The sequence below is a fragment of the Leptonychotes weddellii genome, chromosome 11 (genome assembly GCF_054177405.1).
Source record: "Leptonychotes weddellii isolate Sample4059 chromosome 11, ASM5417740v2, whole genome shotgun sequence".
In the NCBI taxonomy this organism is placed as follows: Eukaryota; Metazoa; Chordata; class Mammalia; order Carnivora; family Phocidae; genus Leptonychotes; species Leptonychotes weddellii.
The window spans coordinates 59,776,519-59,797,254 of record NC_138379.1 but is presented as its reverse complement, the minus strand read 5'-3'; the positions used below and the strand labels follow the sequence as shown (position 1 = coordinate 59,797,254).

General features: G+C 36.1%; 1 protein-coding gene across 1 annotated transcript in view; it reads left to right on the top strand.

The window, feature by feature from the left end:
* NOX4 (NADPH oxidase 4) overlaps nucleotides 1-20,736 on the top strand; it is a 139,680-nt gene that overhangs the window by 77,025 nt on the left and 41,919 nt on the right. The window contains exon 10 of the mRNA XM_081797335.1: nucleotides 15,933-16,014. Within this exon, the coding sequence (XP_081653461.1) occupies nucleotides 15,933-16,014 (82 nt within the window). The remainder of the gene's footprint in view (nucleotides 1-15,932; nucleotides 16,015-20,736) is intronic.

Below are 20,736 nucleotides of genomic sequence, written 5' to 3'. Positions count from 1 at the left end.
TTTTTTTTTTAAAGATTTTATTTATTTATTTGAGACAGAGAGAATGAGATACAGAGAGCATGAGAGGGAGGAGGGTCAGAGGGAGAAGCAGACTCCCTGCCGAGCAGGGAGCCCGATGCGGGACTCGATCCCGGGACTCCAGGATCATGACCTGAGCCGAAGGCAGTCGCTTAACCAACTGAGCCACCCAGGCGCCCCGAAATCTTGGGATTTTTTAGTGCCTATTTAGGTCATGTAAAAACTTAGCATTTTTGATAAATGAGTTTTTCATCTACATTAATGTCCAGCAAGTCGTTCGAGAAACAAGCAGGAAATGGGATAATTCCTTGTTACGTAGCATCCCATCCTCCACAATGTTACAGGATATCTAATGTCTCCAACCCCTACCCTCCAAACTTTAGTAACTGCTGATCATCATTGTGAGAATCAAATTGCCTCCTCAAGTTCTGAAAGCTGCTCCTCCAAAGTGGCACTGTCCTATCAAGAGTAGCTACTTTAAGAAATATGTATAGATAGAGAAGAAGTATAACAGGGTCCTGAGACTTTCAACACATAGAGTCCAGCAAAGGTGACAAAGGTGGAGTGGCCACGGAGATAAGAGGGAAATCAGGAGAGTTTGAATCCTGGACAGAATAAGACATTTTTTCAAAAAAAGAGGCATTGATCAATTGAAACAAATGCTGCTTCTGAGAAGTGGAGTAAATTGCGGACTGAATTAATGACATTGAGAGCTGTGTTTTTAATGGAGTATTGGGAACAGAAGCCTGTCTGAAGTAGGTCCAAGAGATAGTAAGAGAAGTAGAGGTGGTCCATACAAACAAACCCAGTGATATGTTGGGGCCAGCTCCTGTGAGCTCATTGGATCATTGAGTGCTTCTCTTCCAACTCTTTGTCCAGTGATGTTAAGCTTAATAGCTTTAAATCATCACAGTGTATTTATTCCACAGAAATTGACAGATATCATAAAAAAAGGATTTAAAAAAGACCTGGCTGTTAAATATTTGCCAAAACACCACTGGGCAAATTCTAAGGAGTTTCGATATAAAATGGAATAAAGCAATAAGTCAGGAGGAAGGAAGGAGGATTTAGGGACAAGGCAGATATAAGTTAAGAGGACATATAACAAATACATATGTAGAAATATAAAATATATACACATACACATATATTTAATTTGAGCAACTATAATATGTTTACATACTTCTGGGAACAATGAGAATGAAGTAGAGAGGAAAGAGTTGATATTGCTGGAGTGATAGAGGGTATAATCACAGAAGCAAGGTCCACATGTGCCTCTTCATGCACTCCAGAAGAACTGGATTCACTGCAAGTGGAGGAGTTGACCGCAGAGAAGGCAGCTGAGCAGTTCATGCTTCCTAACAGGAGGGAACACATAGAAGATGGTTGCAGAGCATGGCTACAGATGGACTGGGGGTTTGGAGTAGAAGGAATGGGATTTCTCTTCTGGTTCCTTTGTTTCCTTGGTGAAAAAAATAGAAAGGTTATCACTGAGACTGAGGATGGAGGAAGGTATGCTGAATTTTGAGGAGATGGAGGAAGGTATCATGTATCATTTGAAATAGTAAGTTGATGAGTGAAGCACAGTAGCCCTTCTGAGATGTGCCAAGAGGCCTACTAAGGTATGTGGTCCAAAATTTAAGTGAGACAGCTCAGAATAATTGTGAATTTTTCCAGGCATGTCCAGTTCTTCAGATTAGCTATTGTGCAGGTAGGGGCGGCGGTGGTGGTGGTGGATTTTACCAGCGTTGGTCTACTCCTGATTGAATTCACTATGGCTGTCACCTCCAATCCATTCTCTGCACTATAGCCACTGAAGCTTCAAAGCCTGAATCAAATTAAATCATTTCTCTTGCTTCAGTTACTTTAATAGCTTCCCATTGCTCCTAGGATAAAGATAGAAAATCCTCATGATGGCCTAGAATGGCCTCTCTGCTGAGGTCCTGACCTACCTCTCACCTTGATTGAACTGTTTCTTCTTCTCTGCACTACAACAACATTGGCCTTTTGGTTCATTTTTGTTTTGCTTGCTTCCTTCCACCTTATCTCTATCCTGATCCATATGTTAACAGTACTCTCCACCACCCTGCTCACCCCTACTCACACATGTGCCTGGGATCTTTAGATCACGGCTCAGGAGTCATTTCTTCTATAATAAGCCACCTAGACAATTTTAGGTGTTCTTTCTTATATGCTGCTATATTTCTGTTCTTAAGGGCACTTATCTCCATTAGTAACTATATATTCAAAGTGTTATCATTGCTGTAGCAAGTTTCCTCCAATAGAATCAGCATAATTATGGTAATAATCTTTTTGCTCACCACTGTATTGAAGGCCTATTAAAATGGTTATTCCTAGTAAATGTAATTATTTGTTAAGAGAGGAAGGAAGGAAGGAAGGAAGGGAGGGAGGGAGAAAGGGATGGACAGAAGGAAGGAGGAAAGCAAGCAAGCAGGGTGGCATATCCTCTGTTTCACCAATACTCACAAGCTAGTGGGGGCAGGAGTCAAGTATATAAACAAAATGTAATGCTGTGCTCTCTAAAATGGAGGATGCAAACGCTTCTGGGAGGGAGAGTTAGGAGGCTTTCTAGGGCAAACTGTGTCAGGGTAAACAGGACATGTCCAGAGTGGGAGATTATTCCAGGGAAAGAAATAGCTTGAATAATGGCTCAGAGGTGTGAACTATCATGGAATGTGAGGAAAATGTCATGGTGTTGGGAGGCCAAACTGGGGTGGTATCCAGAGGTCATGTCATGGAGGAGCTTGGAATTGCTAAGAAGTTTGGTCTTTTTGCCTAAAGATGTTGCTGAAAAATTGAAGGGCTTTAAACAGGAACTGAAGTAAAATTTGCACTTTATGAGTCACCTTGCTGGTATTACACAGATTGGCAAGGAGAAAGACCAGGTTAGAAGCAAAGACACCAAATTAAAGATTTGTCCAAGGAAGCTGAGGAGATAAAAAGTTGTGTGGAGCAAATGGTGTATAGTGTCCAATGTAATAGAGCCAAACAATAACTATGGGAGAACAGTAACTCTGGGGTTACTGCTAACCTTATAAAAATTATCTCAGTGGGAAAATGCAGGGGAGAGGCTTGGGGATGGTATGGGTTGCTGTGAAATATTGAGTATTTTAGACACTGGTAAATTGACAGAGTTAGTGTATAAAAGAAGCCCATAGCAAATGGGTTAAATTATAAATTCTTCCTATTTTTAAATTTCCCCTGAACTCTGAGAGTAACCAAATTATAGTGTGGTCTGGACTATGGTTAGCAGTGGGAGATGAGTAGCAAATCCATATGCAATTACCTGTGTGTACATTTAGGTGGGTCTGGGTCAGGTTGAGGATTAATGTTTTATGTCTTAATGTTATGTATTACTTTTATAATGGAACACTGTAATTCTGGTCTCATGTGAGCCTATGTGGAAATCATGGAGGACAATTAATTAGTTAATTTGATGGAATTCAACATAACTCATTTGTTATTGTAATATATCATTCAATAAATATGAGCTGGAGTTAAATTTCATATTTCATAACCTCAGAAATCAAGGAAATTTTTCTATCAGGGAAATGAGTAATTTATATTATAATTTAAATGCCCATCTGCTCTCAGGAGAGAGGGTGATTTGTTTTCCCCTTGGTTTCTCAGTTGATGGACATGAAATCTGTGCTGTCGTTGTTTCATAGATGACAGCTCACTTATAATGCCACAGAATCTGTAGAGACAGCTCAGTAAAAGATTGGAATTCAATACTCATCAAGTTTTTTTCTAGTTCAGTCATTTTATGACCCCAAAAATGGGGGAAGATGTGCAATTTTTGTTTGCTAGCCTATAAGAATTGTGACGTTTAGTTCTTGGAAATAAGCAAATCCTATAATTTTTGGGCCTGGGAGTAGAGTAATTATAGCAAAGTGGTTTGTTTGCTGTTTTTATTATGAATTGTTTTGTCCCTAAGAGAAGTTTGGACTCTGGGTTATCTAATGTTTTTTTCTGCTCAATTTTACTCTATAAAGAAAATAACATGGGCGCCTGGGTGGCTCAGTTGGTTGGGCGGCTGCCTTCGGCTCAGGTCATGATCCTGGAGTCCCGGGATCGAGTCCCACATCGGGCTCCCTGCTCAGCAGGGAGTCTGCTTCTCCCTCTGACCCTCCTCCCTCTCGTGCTCTCTCATTCTCTCTCTCGCAAAAAAAAAAAAAATGAGGAATTTTCTTGGTAATATGATTTCTTAGGAATGTCAAAAATGTGACAGTAATGTACTGGGTAGCCAAGAACGTGTATGTCATTTTGCCAAGTTAGTCTAGTGTCAATGAACTAAATAATTTCCAAGAAGCCAAAAAGTCAATGATTGTGTGCCATTATCATGATCATGAGGAACATTTGTAAGTACACATTTGTTTGTTGCACTTGCTAAACACTTTATGAGGGAAGCTAAATGGATATAGTTCCTGTTCTCTGAATGTATCATAATTTTTAAAGTAAAATTATAACTTGATGGATTATGATGCAGATAGGTTTGTAAATGTCATCCAAATGAACACACCTAAGACTTTTAAGTGTGTTAATGCCAAAGGAAGGTGCTTATCTCCTGTGGATTCAGAGCCAACTGAGTCAGGGAGTTTTGGGAATAGCATCCAATGAAAATGCTGCCACTTATGATTTTTCAACTTTAACAAAGGAAGAGGGTTGGGATGTAATAAACAGATGTAAATAGAAGGTAAAACTAAACTCTTGTATGAAATGAGATTTTTAGAAAATTTGGAGGTGACAAATAATGCCCATGAAACGCTAGAGAACCCCAAGAAATGTGCCAAACTGAATAGTACAATAGATAGCTGAGTAAGTAGAGTTAAAATTGTCTGCTATAGTGTGATGAAGAGCTTAAAAGTAGGAGGTGATCTCTTTTTTTGTTGGCACTGTATTGAGAAACTAGTAAATGTCTTGGGTGCCGCTATCAACATAATTAAAGAGGAAAGGAAAGAAGAGATCTATATAAAAAAAATTTGCATATTCCAGTGTTTTCAGTGACAATACCTAGTAGAAAGCTATGCCTCTAATTAGAACAAATAAAATGTATTTTAAGAGTTAGATATCCTTCAAGGAATAGTCAAGTGATTTGTCATCCTTTGTTACCCCAGCTCCTTCTCATTTATGACACAGTCCTCCGAGTTTCCACTTTCACGATAACTGAAAATCTTTTGTTGCTGCTGGAATGGCAGACTCTTCGGTAGCCATTTGAATATTGTGTCTTCTCTGGTTGAGGTAGTGTACTCAACTATACAGACTTTCAAGCCTGGCAGAGAACATAGCAGAAAAGACAACCAGGGCCAAGATCCAAACCAATACCAATGGGACTTTGTTTTTTTTTCCTTTTCTTTTCTCTTCTTTCTTTTTCTCTTTTCCTTTTCCTTTTTTTTTTTTTTTAGGTCAGGGAAGGAATTTACATGAATAAATATTCTTATTCTTACTTTTTCTACAGGGTAGGAACAAAAGGCAGCATTTTCCAAGTTACCTTTCAAAAAGGTTTTTAGTTGTACTGATTACATATTATATTTGTTTGCTTATTTATTTAGCTGGAGGAGTTAGCCTTTATAAGTAAACCTTTAACAAAAAGCTCCCTAGGCCTATTGAAAACATTCATTTGGTGTTTATTATTTTTACCATATTAAAAAGAATTCACAGAGGAAAAAAAACTGATTTAACTTCAGTGAGAACTGAAAATCAAGCAATATCAAGAAAATGAAGGATTCTTTAAAGGATGGAACAGTGTAGAGGGACATGCTATGTTTCTAGATATAAAGTCTGAATATTTAAAACTGTTAATTCTCCCCAAGATAAATTATAGGCTTAATATAATTTCAATTAAAATCAAAATTCAAAGTAAAAAATAATTATCAATGCTTATTTGGAAAAACAGAAGAAAATAACTAAAAATAAATAACAAAAAGTCTAGAAAATCTTGAATGACAAGATTAGCCCTATTAAAACATGTTATAAAATGAAATAAACTTTACAAACTAAGAATTTGTAAGGATAAAAGATGTACTTAGGAACATGAAGCTATTAAGTGGATCAGTTGAGATTTGAACTCAGGCTCATTGTATGCTAAAACATGTGCTAATTTACTTGCTTCCTCCTATAATGTTGAAATAGTTTAAGCACTATGTTACTAGAACAAAAATGACAGGAAATCTATTAACAAAGAAAAATAGATATCCTAGAAACAGACCCTTTACTACACGAAAATACATATCATATGATAAAGAAAGGTCCATAAGTCAATATGAAGTATTAGTTTGTAAATAGCTAAAACAATTGTCACTTAACTATTTAAAAAAAATTAAATCTTTACTTCGGATGACCAAAAATTAATTCCAAATAGGTTAAATATTTTGACATAAAAAAGTTAATCTATCAAGAAATCGGAAGAAAAGAGAAATCAACAGCAATCTCTGGATACAAAAGGCCATCTATTCTAGAATACATAGAGAAAACTAAGTAGATTTAGCCATGTAAAAATATAAAAATCCCATCAAAAAAGAAAACGCAGTTGAACAGAGAAACATTTAAAGCAGTGACTCACTAATACCATCAATACATAAAGAGTCCCTTCAATTCAATAAGAAGCTGAAAAAGGAAATGGATGATTACATGAACAGAGAAAATTGTAATACTATTCAAATAAATGTTAATTAGAATAACTAGAATACTATATTTTGCCTATTAGTTAACAAATATTTTTTTTGTTGATAATATTTATTGCTAGTGAGGATGCAAAATACTGACATTGGAAATGCATATGCAAAAAAGAAAACCAGAGGGATCAAGGAAAACCCAAATTTGTCCAATGAAACAACCTAACAAAGGAAGCAGATTCATATATTTGCTTGTTGCTCTTCCCTAATCCATTTTATAAGCTTGTTCTTTGACCAGGAGGTCCTGTATTTAAGAGAAGACTCTCATATGTGGCTGGTTTTTATAAGCTTGAAAGGACCATATATTGCATGCCATTAATTTTGTTAGCCCAGGGTTTTCAGTTAGAACTTCATAAAAACATAAAAGAAAATGCCCAGTTTCTTTGGATCTTGGATAAAATTGCCTGTTCCTTATAGAATATGCACCCAGCAGGTATTCAGAGTTTGTGCAGAAAGCAGGAACTGAATTATAGTATCAAGCTGAGCCTTGATCACTTTGAGGTGTTTCTTTTGTTGAATGCCAACATTGTTAAAAAAGTGCATTTGCTGTGACAAATGAAAATATAACATTTTCCTTAAAAGGTGAATTGCTAAGTAGCAATAACGTGTTTATACAAAAATGCCTCTCTTATTTGCTTTCACTTTCCTTGAACCTCTGTCCTTTTATTTTCCCCCTGTCAGTTTAGTTGTAGTTTAGCCTCTGTGGCAATGGAAGAGAATTTATATTTTATAAGAAAGCTAGTGATAGACATTGCTTCATTGATGTATTTACAGGCCAAGAAGTCTGTCTACAGTTCTTTCAAAAGCTGCTTTTGATTTTTTTTTTAAAGATTTTATTTAATTATTTATTTGAGACAGAGAGAATGAGAGAGAGAGAGCACATGAGAGGGGGGAGGGTCAGAGGGAGAAGCAGGCTCCCTGCCAAGCAGGGAGCCCGATGCGGGACTCAATCCAGGGACTCCAGGATCATGACCTGAGCCACCCAGGCGCCCTGATTTTTTTAATAGTATGTTTAACAAGTAGGACCCAGAATAATGAGTATTAAAGAAACAGACTTTTATCACTGTGCTTCCTCTGGAAATAAAGGATCCATTAAATAAATTTCCATTGTATAATACTGCCTTGCCTACGTTCAGACCTTATAGTGTTAAAAGTACCAGGTGTCCAGGTATATAGACTGTGTATGACCCTGCTGCCTTTTTTTTTTTCTCATTTTGTAATTCTTAGGCAAGAAGAAAGTAAGGGAGGGAGTACAGCATTTTCTCTCCCAAGAATGAGGGAGAGAAAGAACACTGAGGCAGTGGAAAGAATACTGGACCATGAATTTGCGGGGGGAGGGGAGGTTGCCTTGTTTTTTTAAACCTCTTTGCCTCTTGCTAGCCATGTGACCTTGGGCTGGTCAGTCCACCTGGTTTTTAGTTTCTTCACCTACAACATACTGCATTGTGGGAGTTTTCTCATTTTTCAGCTCATTGCTTATGTAAAGCTGTATAATTCTTTTCAGAGAAATAAGTTCTAGAATGTGGATAATTTAATAAAGTAGGATATAAAGTAGGAATGATAATAGATTAATTTTGGTATAGTTGAAAAAATCTCAAGGGAATATTGTGGAAGGATATATGCCAAGTACAGGATTTTTATGTTTCTTTTTTTTCTATCATTTATTAAGGATCTTCTTCATTTACTAGCTCTGGTTGTGTATACATTGTGTTCTACGTCCTCATCTTCTGACTTACAAGTGTGGGCTTTTTTAATTTTTTAAATTTTTTTCCTTGTGTAAGACAAGTATGAGATATTGTTTTTTATATTCCTTTGACATTGGCTTTAATATTTATGGAGAAGGTAGTTTAAATAACCAGAGCATGTAGCTGATTGCTTTTTCTTCTAGAATTGCAGAATTTCCGTTTGAATTTTATCAACAGAAGATATTTCTATACCTGTAGGAGCAAAATACTCTTGCTCTGCAACTAGATTTCCTGATTTACCTAAAATAGTATTAATTTGAATGTCTTTGATGTTGCTTTGAAAGGAATATTTTAAATAGCAACTATTGTTATTCAATACTGAGTTACCATGGTAATAAAGAGCATTCACTTGATTTAAACTTTTCAGAAAAGGAAAATGTATACTCTCTATCTTTCTAGTTGGTTTGAATATACCTCTCTAAGTCTGCCCTTTCATTCCCAGTTTTTGAAGTAATTTGTTTTTCTAAGATTAGTGTGCATATTTCTTTTTTTTTTTTTTGAGGAAAATAAAACATCAAATTTTTACAGACCATCAGTTTCTTTAAATCCCTAAGAGAACAGCTCTTCTTTCCCTTTTCAGTAATTTTGTAATTACATTCTAAATCCTTTTTCAAGTAGCTCTAATGGAATTGCAATTCTTTTGTTGTCCTGGCATTTCCTTGTGATAAACAGGGCTGCCCTTGAGAATAAGAATCTTTTTTTATTCATAGTGTGTGACAAATAGTAGGTACTTAATAAAAGTTTGCTAAGTGAGTGAGTAAATGAATAATGTATGCTTTAATTGATAAAAGTTCCTTCTACTCAAAATATTAGCCTTACTCCCAATTTTAAATTCTGTGCCCTTAGTGATTATTGATATATCATAGACAACAGGTAGAGTCAAGGGTGGTGGGTAGAGAATGACTAAATAGAGAGGTGAGAAAGAGGAATTTTCTTTGGAATGAATGATTTTCACTAGATTTCACTAAAGTGAAAGAACGGGAAATTGAATACAGAGAGGAAAAATAGGAAAGAAAAAGAGAAATGAAAAACATGCCTATCTTTCCTAACTTGAGCATACAGGCCAGAGACCTGTGGGATATAAAAGCTGCCTTGTGGTAGAGAACGTTGAGGTATGCATCAATGGAAGGAGCATGAGAGAGAGTGTAAGATGTCTGTAGGCACCTATAACATACTCTCTCTTCACTCTTCCCCACCTTCCCATGTATTAGTGATTGGGTTTTGAGCAGTAATATGAAATTTGAATTGCTTTATTATTTTCTTTTGATGAATGGCCAATCTGTAACTTGACATTATGCACAGACGGGGCTACCTGGATGGATCCCAGTTACTGTCAAGCTCATTTTTTTTTTCATGACATTGATCACCTACTGGACCTTCTATGTATTTATGTGTTAAATTATCATCATTGTGCATAGTTTTCATAAAATAATGAGTAACTTGTGAAGTAGATGCTGATTCATCATCAACAGATTTGAGCGTTTTCATGTGTTCAGGGAAATCATTATGGCTTCAGGGTGGATGGCAAATCTTGACAAACATTTTGTTCAAGGTACATGTTCAACTTTTTTGAAAAAGTAAAATAAATTTAGTATTTACTTTTTTATTAATCATTATGTATTTTAGCTTATTATTGTTGAAATGACTTATTGTATTTCATAAAAAAGGACAAATTAAGAGTGTTCAGCCTGCTGTGTACACTTTAGGGTGGAGTATTTAATTCTCGTTCCTATATAATTTTCATGTCAGTCTAAATTATAATTTCCTACATTTCCCACTGACACTATCCCTGAAGCCTGGATGGCTGTGTGCATCTCTTGGACTGTAGCACAGGGCCTAGGGCAACTGGCTAGTATACCACGGGGCCTGCAGGGTATTTATTTATTTCTTCCACCATCAGCCCAGACTGAATGGTGTTACTTGTCCCAAGGTGTATGTCTGTCTGAGAGCACTTCATTTTAACAATGGACATCTGTACTTATAACAAAGGTGTTATAAGTACTTCTGGAAAGGGCTGGAAATGAAATTTATTTATTCAGACTTAACCACACATACATGCATCTTACTCTGTAGTTGCGGAGAACATGGCAGAAGCTGTAAGTGGAAAGTGGGGGTCTAGCAAGCCCATGTGTTGCAGGTTGGGTTTGCCAGAAACTGAGTGTGAGAAGTAATTTATGAATTTAAAATGTTAATTAGGGATCAATACTCCTGAAGGGAAAAGGAAGGATTTGGGATTGGGTTGAGCTTCCTCAACAATTGAACCACCGTGCAGACTCTACAAGCCTTAGCCAAACTGGCGGGAAGCTCTGGAGCAAATATTGCCCATCAGTGTGGCCTCTGTAAAGCTAAAATACCCCTGCCTTTTTCAGCCGCTGGCTATGAGCTGTTCTGGGAAAGTCATTTATTTCCCTTGCATCTGACGTGGACCCTGATGTAAATGACCACTGGAGGCTACCTGCTGACCCTACTCCACAACTGGACCACAAGCACTTCACCGAAGCAGAATATGGGGGTGGGGTGGGGAGGAGACTTCTCTGTATCAACCACAGCCCTACTAGTATATTTCATTAGTAACATTTAATTTAGAAATAAGATTCGGAGATGAATACTAAATCAAGCAGAATGCTAGCAAGCATGAACCAACACCGTCCCAGGCAAACCAAGACATACAGCCACCCTCCCCTTCAGTGGCTTTGGCAAGATTCCTATCCTGTCCTTAAGCATATAAGGGTTTCAAAGTTGAAAGGTAGCTTAAAGATCACTGAACTCATTTGTCAATTGAGCAAAGGAATTAAGAACAGAGGAAGAAGTAGGTGGAGAACCTCAGACTTTCTGACAACCAATTTGGTATCTTTTCTATTATACCCTGTTGCTCTAAGTACTGCAAAATATATAGTAAAGAGAGATTCATTCTTTGGTATGCCCTGTATCATGCATACTCACTTATAACCCTGCCTGTATTATGAGATAATCTTCAGTTTTTCTTGTAAAATAATAGAAATATTATAGTGTAATCATTTACAGATTTTGCTTGAAGACTAAGAGCATGGGGATGATGTCTATTTCCTTACAACATTTATCTTATAACTTCCAATACTTTGTTACATGATGTTAGTTATTTTTAAAACTAGGTTTAAGTCTCTAATGAGTCTGTTTAATACCCCTTAAGGATTTTGTCTTAATGCTTTCTGAAGAAAGAAATTAAAACTGGCAAATCAAGCGTAATATGAGCATTAAAAAAAGAGCAGAAAATTTGTACCTAATAATAAAAATCCCAATAACTTCTTACCTGATTTTTTAAAGCAACATTATCACTCTTTAGAGATGTTTTATTTGATTTTCTTTCCTTGCCCATGATAATGTAATACTTAAAGTAGTTAAAACATTCATTTCCATAGTGGAGACTATGGAGAAGCAAAGGTAAGGAAAGGGGATTACTTGGAAAGAAACAGTGATTTAGAATTGGTAAAATCTCCACAGAGTTCCTCCAGCAAACAACAGCTGTTTCTCAGGTTCTTACTTAAGACACACATTAAGTGGCTATGATCACATCTTCAGATGCAAAGGACTTTTGGACTACAGAAGAAGGGCGTCATCTTTTTATTTTCTTTTCTGCCCTTATTTAACTTCTTTCTTTTTTTTATAGTGGTAGGAAGATTTTATTGCCTTCTCATCTCAGAAACATATTTGCGTACTGGTCTTTCGTTGTTATGCAAATTTGTATTGCATTTGTCACATTCTGCATTTGGAGGAGGATTACAACGTGGCCACTTTTCACAAAGGGGAAGATAAAGAATTGAGTCACAATAAATAAACAAAAAAGTTTGAATTCGAATTGGGAAGATTATTTTATTTTTCTCATCTTTGATTTTGAATAATTAAGTGTATTGTCTCACAATTGATTGTCCAGAGAGCCCAAAATAGTGTAATCATGTGTAGTATGCCGTCCAGGTCTGATAGCCTCACAATCTTTTCATTGATTGAATGGGAGAATGGAAGAGTAGGTGAAAGTCTACAAAAGCTTATTTTAATTAAGATATATCCCTGACTGGTAGACAATCATGTTCAGACATTATCTCATCATTAGTCAACTCATCAAAATATAACCTTTCAAAAATCCTCTGGTTCTTTTCAGTGGCTTTAATGAAGTTATTCTAAGAGCCCAGTGAAAGGATTGAGATCTAGTGTTCGGATAACTGCCATTTTCCTAAGAAATAGACTTTGGGCCTCCTGAGAAAGCAGATCATCTGGTGTGACATTTGCAGCAAGAGAAGTATTATTTTAAAAATTCTGCTATTGAACAGAGAAAACACCAGTTTATTTTGGTCTTTTTTTCCCAGCATCAGATAAACAATGGGATGCTAATTAATTATTTGATAGGCAGAAATCTGGGAGACTAAACAATTTTTCATTTACTTGTATTTTTCTTTTTTTTTTCCTGAGGATACTTTTTATCATTTATTTTTATTCTCATAAAAAGTAAACAATCATTATACCTGTATGGGATAAAGTTAATTGTTCATATTTAGGAATTTATGAATATAATAAAAATAAACATTTTAAAAGGATATAATTTTAAGCAGCTATTTTCTTTGTATATGTATGAAATTTTTTTTACATTCATGGTAGCTACTGAAGGATCTTCATGTTTGCTTGGTGTTGCTTGCATTTATAATATCAGATTAAAGGATGCTTCAAATGTAAGAATATTCATTATAGATTTTATAGTTTGGGTGGATTTGCAAGTAATTTCTTATATGCTACTTTTGCTCTGTGTGTGTGGGTGTGTATGTGTTTTAAATCCTATCAATATAATGTTATCTCCAGAGATTGTCTTCCAAATTTACAGTCAAATGTTTTTTGTGATTATAGAAACACGGAAAAGCCTCCAGCTGTATTATGTTATGGTTGTTTGCATTAAGAATTCTGATTTTTCTTTTCCTTGCAATCAGTTTGAGAATCATTCAGTAAAACTTTATATTGTTAGCACCCAAGGATATATCATATTCAATGTAGCTGTTTGAACAGTTCTTTCTTTACTTGATGTGAAGTTTATGTTTGTGGTTGGGTTTTGGCTCTGTTTTTCAAGATTTGTTTAGGAAAGGGATAAATGGAAGGGAAAAGGGGAAAAGGAGAAATACTGCAAATCACTCATTTAATGAAATGCTACATAAATTGGGACGTGTACTGAAAGACAAGGGTCCCATCACAAGAATTTACTAGTCATTTCACTGAAATATTAACTCTGCTCATTAAAAGTAGCACTATTATCGGTCGATATAATTTAATTTTTAAAATATGAACTAAAAAAAGTGTGCTTGAAGGAGAAAAAGAAATTGTGCTTTCTTAGATCTGTGGATTCTACAGTACAACCACCTCTCTTAGGATCTTCTCAGTTCCTCCCCAAGTGTATGGTAAGAACGTCAGAGTGCTGATGAGAAGCAACAGAGTAGAGGTCAGTTAAACATCCGATTCAATGTGTTGTAATAAATATGGAGATAAATCCCCATCCTGCTTCTCAGCATACTTTGTAACCACTGTGTTCACCAGTGTTTAACATCTGGCTATTCAGTAACTGGGAAGTGGTGATTGTCATCAACTGCAAATTTTCAGTATTTTGTGGAAATTGGGCACCTTCGGTTAGTGATGGATTTATAGCAGCTTGGAGCTTCAGCTTTGCACTCTCTCTCAGCCTGACCCTGTGACCCTGTCAAGGCTGGAGCTCCGGTACCCTTGCTTTTCATGGTTGATAGATGACCAGTTGGGCTTTTCTGAAAGGCATTATGATTAACCTTGGCAACTTTCTTTATGCAGAAAAAATGGATATATTGTTTCAACTAATATTTATCTAGCATCTTAATAGGTATCAGATAATGTTCCATATCCAGATGATGCAATACCCATCTACTAGAAGGAGAAGGAGAGGTGGATAGACAATTGTATCTAACAATAAAAATGTAGTCTGAAACATTCTGTAAGAGTGTAAGCATGGAGTATACTAGGAGTACAAACAGTAGGGCCATCTATTCCAGATTTTGGAGGAAGAATAAAAGAAAGAGGAGGGATCAAAGAAACCTTCCCAATAGGGATGACTAGAGGTAATGAGTACCTAGTTCTGGAAACATGGGATCAGCCTCAGAGTGATAGATTACTCTATGCAATGCAGATAATTATGCAGTACAACTATTTCTAAAGTAGAACTGAGGATTCTTCCTTCCTCCACATTCCTCTTTTTCCTTCCCCCCCATTTTCCTTTCTCTCACCCCTCTCTCCTTCCTACCTTCTTTTCTCATCCTTCTCTTTCTCTTCCCCTCCCTCCTTCCTTCATTATGAGCTTAATAAGCACAGAATTTTATTAGTCAAAGTTTTGGTTCATGGGCTAATGTCATCATTGGACAATCCCTGACCCACATTCATTCCTTTACGATGCTATAGGTATATTTATATACACATCTAAATTTCATATATTTCATATAGATGTAAAGTATTAACAATGATGACCTACCTTTTGCTTTTCTCCTATTTCATCTTCTTACCCCTTCTAAAAGATAACCATTATCCTGGATTATGTATATTATTCTTTTTTTTATTGGATCGCTTTGTTTTATACATAACATTTCTAAACAATACACTGCTTAGTTGTTTTTTAACTCAACAAATGATATTTTTCTGTATGTAATCTACTAGTATTTTTTCCACTCACCATTTTACTATGTTTTTATTTGTAACTGATTTCATTCAGTTTCACTTCAATTAATATTCCATTGTATATATGTGCTGCAAATTGTCCATTCTCCTGTTGATGGGCAATTGAGTGGTTTCTCTTTATGTTGTAATGAACAGTGCTGCTATGAATATTCTTTTACTTGCTGCCTAAGACATTATGTGAAAGTTTCTACGGAGTATATACCTGGGAATGGAAATATTGGCTCATAGGGTACACAGAGGTGAAACTTAGAAGATAATCGCACATTGTTTTCCAAAGCTATTGTACCAACTTGCATTCTCACCAGAACTATATGAGAGCTTATGTTGATCCACATCTTCTCTAACACTTGGTCTTGTGAGATTCATTTCTGTCAATCAAATGCCACATAATATATGAATGCTATCTAATGGGATGTGGCTTTGATTAGCACTTTCCAGGTTACTAATGAGATTGCGTATCTCTTAGGTATATTTATTGGTCATGAGTGTTTCCTCTAATCTTTCAATTATAAGATTTTACTAGTCTATATTAATGAATACTTTCTATTTTTCCACTGGCAGTTGTTGGAATATCTTAATCATAAAAAGATATAGTCATTAAAGTGAAAATGACATATGTCAGTACTATACAAAATGGTGGGCACATTTCTAATAAAGGATGTGCAGCCAAACTAATGGACAAATTAAAACAATAGGTAATAATTGCATTTTGAAATTATTTTCATGACTTTTATTTTTTCACAACTTGATGTTTTTCTTTTGACAGAACGGTTTCGAGATTTACTACTTCCGTCATCTAATCAAGACTCCGAGATTCTGCCCTTCATTCAATCTAGAAAGTATCCCAAGTAAGCACTATGAGTTCACTGGATATTGGGAAGGGGACGGTGTAGTGATGGGGGAGGTTTGCGGGGACAAAAACAAAATATTTTCTTTCTAAGGATTTCTGAAAAAGCTAGAATACCCTAACCTACTTAATGAGGGCATCTCCTGCACTATAATGTCTCAGGCTCCTCACAGCTGGGTCAGAGAAAAAAGCCTTGCCTGCAGTACAGCCCAGCTCTGAGTAGGAATATTTGTAGAGTGCAAACGGTAAATTACCTGCATCGGTGTCTGGTCGTGCCTCTTTTTGCTTGATTCTGTATCAACAGAATGTTGATGTGGGTGATCCCTCATCTGGTTTCCTGGTTTCTATCCTTTGAATGCAAGGATTCATTCATATTGTAATAAGTGGTTTTCAGATAACCACCTATTAGATATGATTTTAGTAATTTCTGTATATTCTTCTTTACTGTCTTGATAATTATGGGAAGTGAAATCTCCTGACCCTTTCTTATACAGGGCAGACCTTCTCTTCTTTTAGAGGCCACAAATGTACTTATTGGTTGAAGGAATATGCCTTCATCTTCCCAGAGAATAAGGAAGTAGCATGTTTTTTATTAGGCATCCTTTTCCCAAAAAGCTGATGGATGCCTGTATCTCAATCCCTCCTGTAGAAGCTTGGAGTACCCTCTACTTCATGAATGTCTTACTCTAAGTCTACAACAAGCTGAAGAAGGAACAAACTGGTATCTGATAGAGAAAAGGAAGATCACCAACTTAAGAATTAGAGCTTGGTTTATACACATTTCATCAAAACCAATCACTATGCTAATTGACTCATTCTTTGATTGACTTGGCAATTTATTCAAGTATCCACTGAACTTCACTTTCTAGAATAATTTTTCCCTAATACTTAGCTTTGATAATATTGACTTACCTCTGATAACAATAATACAGAATCTGAATTATCTGCTTATTGTCTTTGATATTAATCCAGATTTAATCTCTAGCAATAATCTTCTAGTCCACTCATGGGGACCCTCCTGAGGGACATACAAGGCCTGGACATCATTCCATGCATACATTACTTTTCATGACTGGGAGCAGGGAGGAGCCTGAAGGGATTGACACATGTCTGTCAGTACTTTTGCCCCCAGCTGCTGTTTGCAGAGGCCAGTGATGCCTGCTCTTCTGCCTCTTAGGCTTTTTATCCACCTGATACCTTTGCTTGAAGAGGGGAATCACAGTTGCTTCTCAGATTACCTATTGGTAATCTGTTTCCTGCTATTTCCCTAGATTTCCTCAGCTGTATGTTCTTACACATATCCTTCTTGCTCTTAGGTTACTTTTCCCATAGTGATGTTATGATATTCTGATATTTAACAGAGATACCATGTGACAATCCTTTGTCAGTGTCTAATCCTTAGGGTAGTTTTTTTGTTTGTTTTGTTTTTTGGGGGACATCTGTGGACTAAAAGAATAAAAGTCATCCATTGATGCCACATACACTGTGTTGGGGTGAGTAAGAGTGCAGACTGCCTCACCAGCTGTGCTTTGTGACTTAGGTCACCTAACCCTCTGTGCCTCAGTTTCCACCTCTATAAAAGGGGAATGATAATAAGACCTACCACTCAGTGGTGTTATGAAGATTAAATAAATTAATAAACAAAAAAATATTTAGAACTGAGCTTGACACATAGCAATACTTCATATCTAGCTGCAAGTGTTATTATTCATTTAAAATTGCATATAGCTTTAACTAGATTTGCATGTTTCCAAACCCATTAGGGAAATAGATTGTTCATTGATCTTGGAGGAGGATAATTCTTATATCAGGATACCTTTATCACTCTGCCCTTAATAATATTTGGGGAAGAACTATTTATTTAATATTTCTAGATTATTGCTAGACGCTGATGTGAGTCACTGCTTTGGTGATCACTTAATATCATTATGAGTTCAGTTTTCTGAACCATCCAATGAAATCATGCTAATTAAAGGCTTCTGGGTCTGAATAATATTTATATAAAAATTCTGGATTAAATACAATTGGCTTATTTAGGTTATAGAATATTAAGCATTTGCATCCTCCCATTGCCCATGTAATGTCTAGTTTGGGAGTAGAATTTTAGGAGGTGCTGATAGAACAGAGAAAGGGTAATAGAATTCCTTTTACGCTGTGCCTAAGAGTGTTAAATTGGTCCAGGGAAGAGCATAGGAGCAAAAACTCTGGGCATGTAAATAATGCCCATGTAAAGGATCCTGAGGTATACGAAGAGACAGTTGTAGTAAGAGCCAGTCAATAAATATAAGGGGGCAGGGATTTGTGTATGTCTAGACCTATTTTAAACTATTTTGGGATTACTCATGGTTTTCAGTATTCTCATTTAGTCTCTCATTTGTATTCACTCTCAAATATACTATCATTTATTCATTACTGAGGATAACTATAAGTCAAAGAATTTGTCATTTCATGACATGCAAAATTTCTGGAAAGCTGAAAATTTCATCAGACCTTTGGTATTTGTTGCTCTCAGTCACAATGTAATAAACCTATTATATGGAGATTATTCTCCCTCACTTTTCTGCTTGTTTTACTGACTCATGAATATAGACTCTGTTAGTGAGAGATGTTTTAAGAGTTAAAATATGGTTTAGGAAACAACTTGTTTGCCCTATATTATATAGTGTCACAGGGTGATGTTTACAGAGCATAGTATAGTCGACCTTCTTTAAGTCAGACTCACTCTACCCTGGTTAATATAAGCTGGAGAGGGGACAGTGGTTATTGGATTGGGGGTAGGATCTCTAGTCAGCATATTGTTCCTATAATCTTAAGCATCTGGTTATCAAAAGACATCTAACAGATAATGAAACAGGATAAAGGGTATATTTTATTTAGGGGAAAACTATTCATGAAGAAGAAAACTGACCAGTTCTTGAAATGTGTGCGTGTGTGTGTTTTAATGGAAAGCCATTTTTTAAAAAATGTTCCCTGCTGGGAAACATTGTTCTAAAATATAGTAATGTTCATTCATCACATTCTTGCATTTGTGATCTTGCATTTGATCCATTGCCAAAGCTAGGCACATCCATTCTCAGTATGTATGTGAAGACATTGCCTCATGAAAATTCTTGGAGCATGAATAGGTGTGACCATTGTCAAAAACAGACAGGTGAATGAAAAGAAGAAAATGAATGTATACTTAATACAAAATAATGTTGTTGATTCATAGGTTACAGGAAAGAGATGGAGATAATGAAACTTGTTTTGTTGCTCATGTCTTAGCTGGTGTCACTGTTACTAACTTTGAAGCATTTAGGTTTATAATGTATTTAAACTAGAAAGTAACTATAAATATTCTTATCCTTACAGCTTGGAGACATAAAATAGTTAAGACATTTGGCATAATTTTACTCACAAATGACTTGTAACCATTTTAGCAATTATGCCAGCAAAACATGATCCAATGGCTCTGGAAATTTCACCATAATATGTATAAAAATATTGTGAAAATGTAGGAATAAAATGTGGCATATCTTTATTTGGTCAAGATCAAGTACTCTGGAATGCTTAATCCCAGTACTCTTTAGAGAAAGAAATATTATTTTTGATAAAATTCAGAATATTCCTTTTGACTCGGTTTGCCACCAAAGGATAACCTTGACTATTTAGACAATAAAAGCAATGCCTCAACCCATTCTCATTTCCAATGGACTGCTTAAAAATGGCTTCAAGTGGTGATATCAGGTGATTAACTGCAAAGCCTCAGAAGACTTTTCTAGATTTCATCTATTCTCCAACTTGTCTTCCTTTCTCTTTCCAAAGAAAATTTTGGGTTCCTCTTCTTCCAGAGGCCTCCTCTCTCTCTTTAGTAATTTTTGTTCAGTCTGTATGTGTGTAATGTATTTGTCACTGGAGCTAAGTTATTCCTATTAATAAAAACACTTAGCGGGGCACCTGGGTGGCTCAATTGGTTAAGCAACTGCCTTCAGCTCAGGTCATGATCCCGGAGTCCTGGGATCGAGTCCCACATCGGGCTCCCGGCTCGGCAGGGAGCCTGCTTCTCCCTCTGACCCCCTCCGCTCTCATGCTGTTTCTCTCTCTCTCTCTCTCAAGTAAAATAAATAAATAAAATCTTTATAAAAAATAAAAACACTTAGCACTTAACACTTTCTACATTGCCATGATTGTGTTAATGTGCTTTATATGTATTACTTAATCTTTGTTATTTCCCTATGAGTTAGGTAGTACTATTTCCCCAAGTTTACAGATTTTATATATTAGAGGATTTAAAAGGGTTAAGTGACTTATCCAAAGTCATATGGAAGAGCTGGCTTCCAAATTCAAGGTCTGCTTGGCCCCCAAATTACACCTAATTGTGTAATTAGGTGTATCTCATTCATTCATCTGTCCATTTTTCCATTAGTCCATTCTTCAAATGTTTATTGAACAATTACTGTGCACTAGAATCAGTCACAATTACTGAGGATACAAAAATAATGACTTAGCATATGGCTTTGAGGAACCTAGAGACTAGTGGGGGAGAAACAGAATGAGACTTTAATGGAGAAATTAATTATAGCAATGTGATAAGTCCTTTAGTTATAGAGAAATGCACTAAATTCAATGGGAAAAGAGAAGAGAACGTGTCTTCCAGTCTAGGTAATTCATGGCAAGTTTCATTTTCCGTTGGAGTAAAATCTTGACAAATACTATGGAACCAGATGAAGAGGTTTTTAGATGG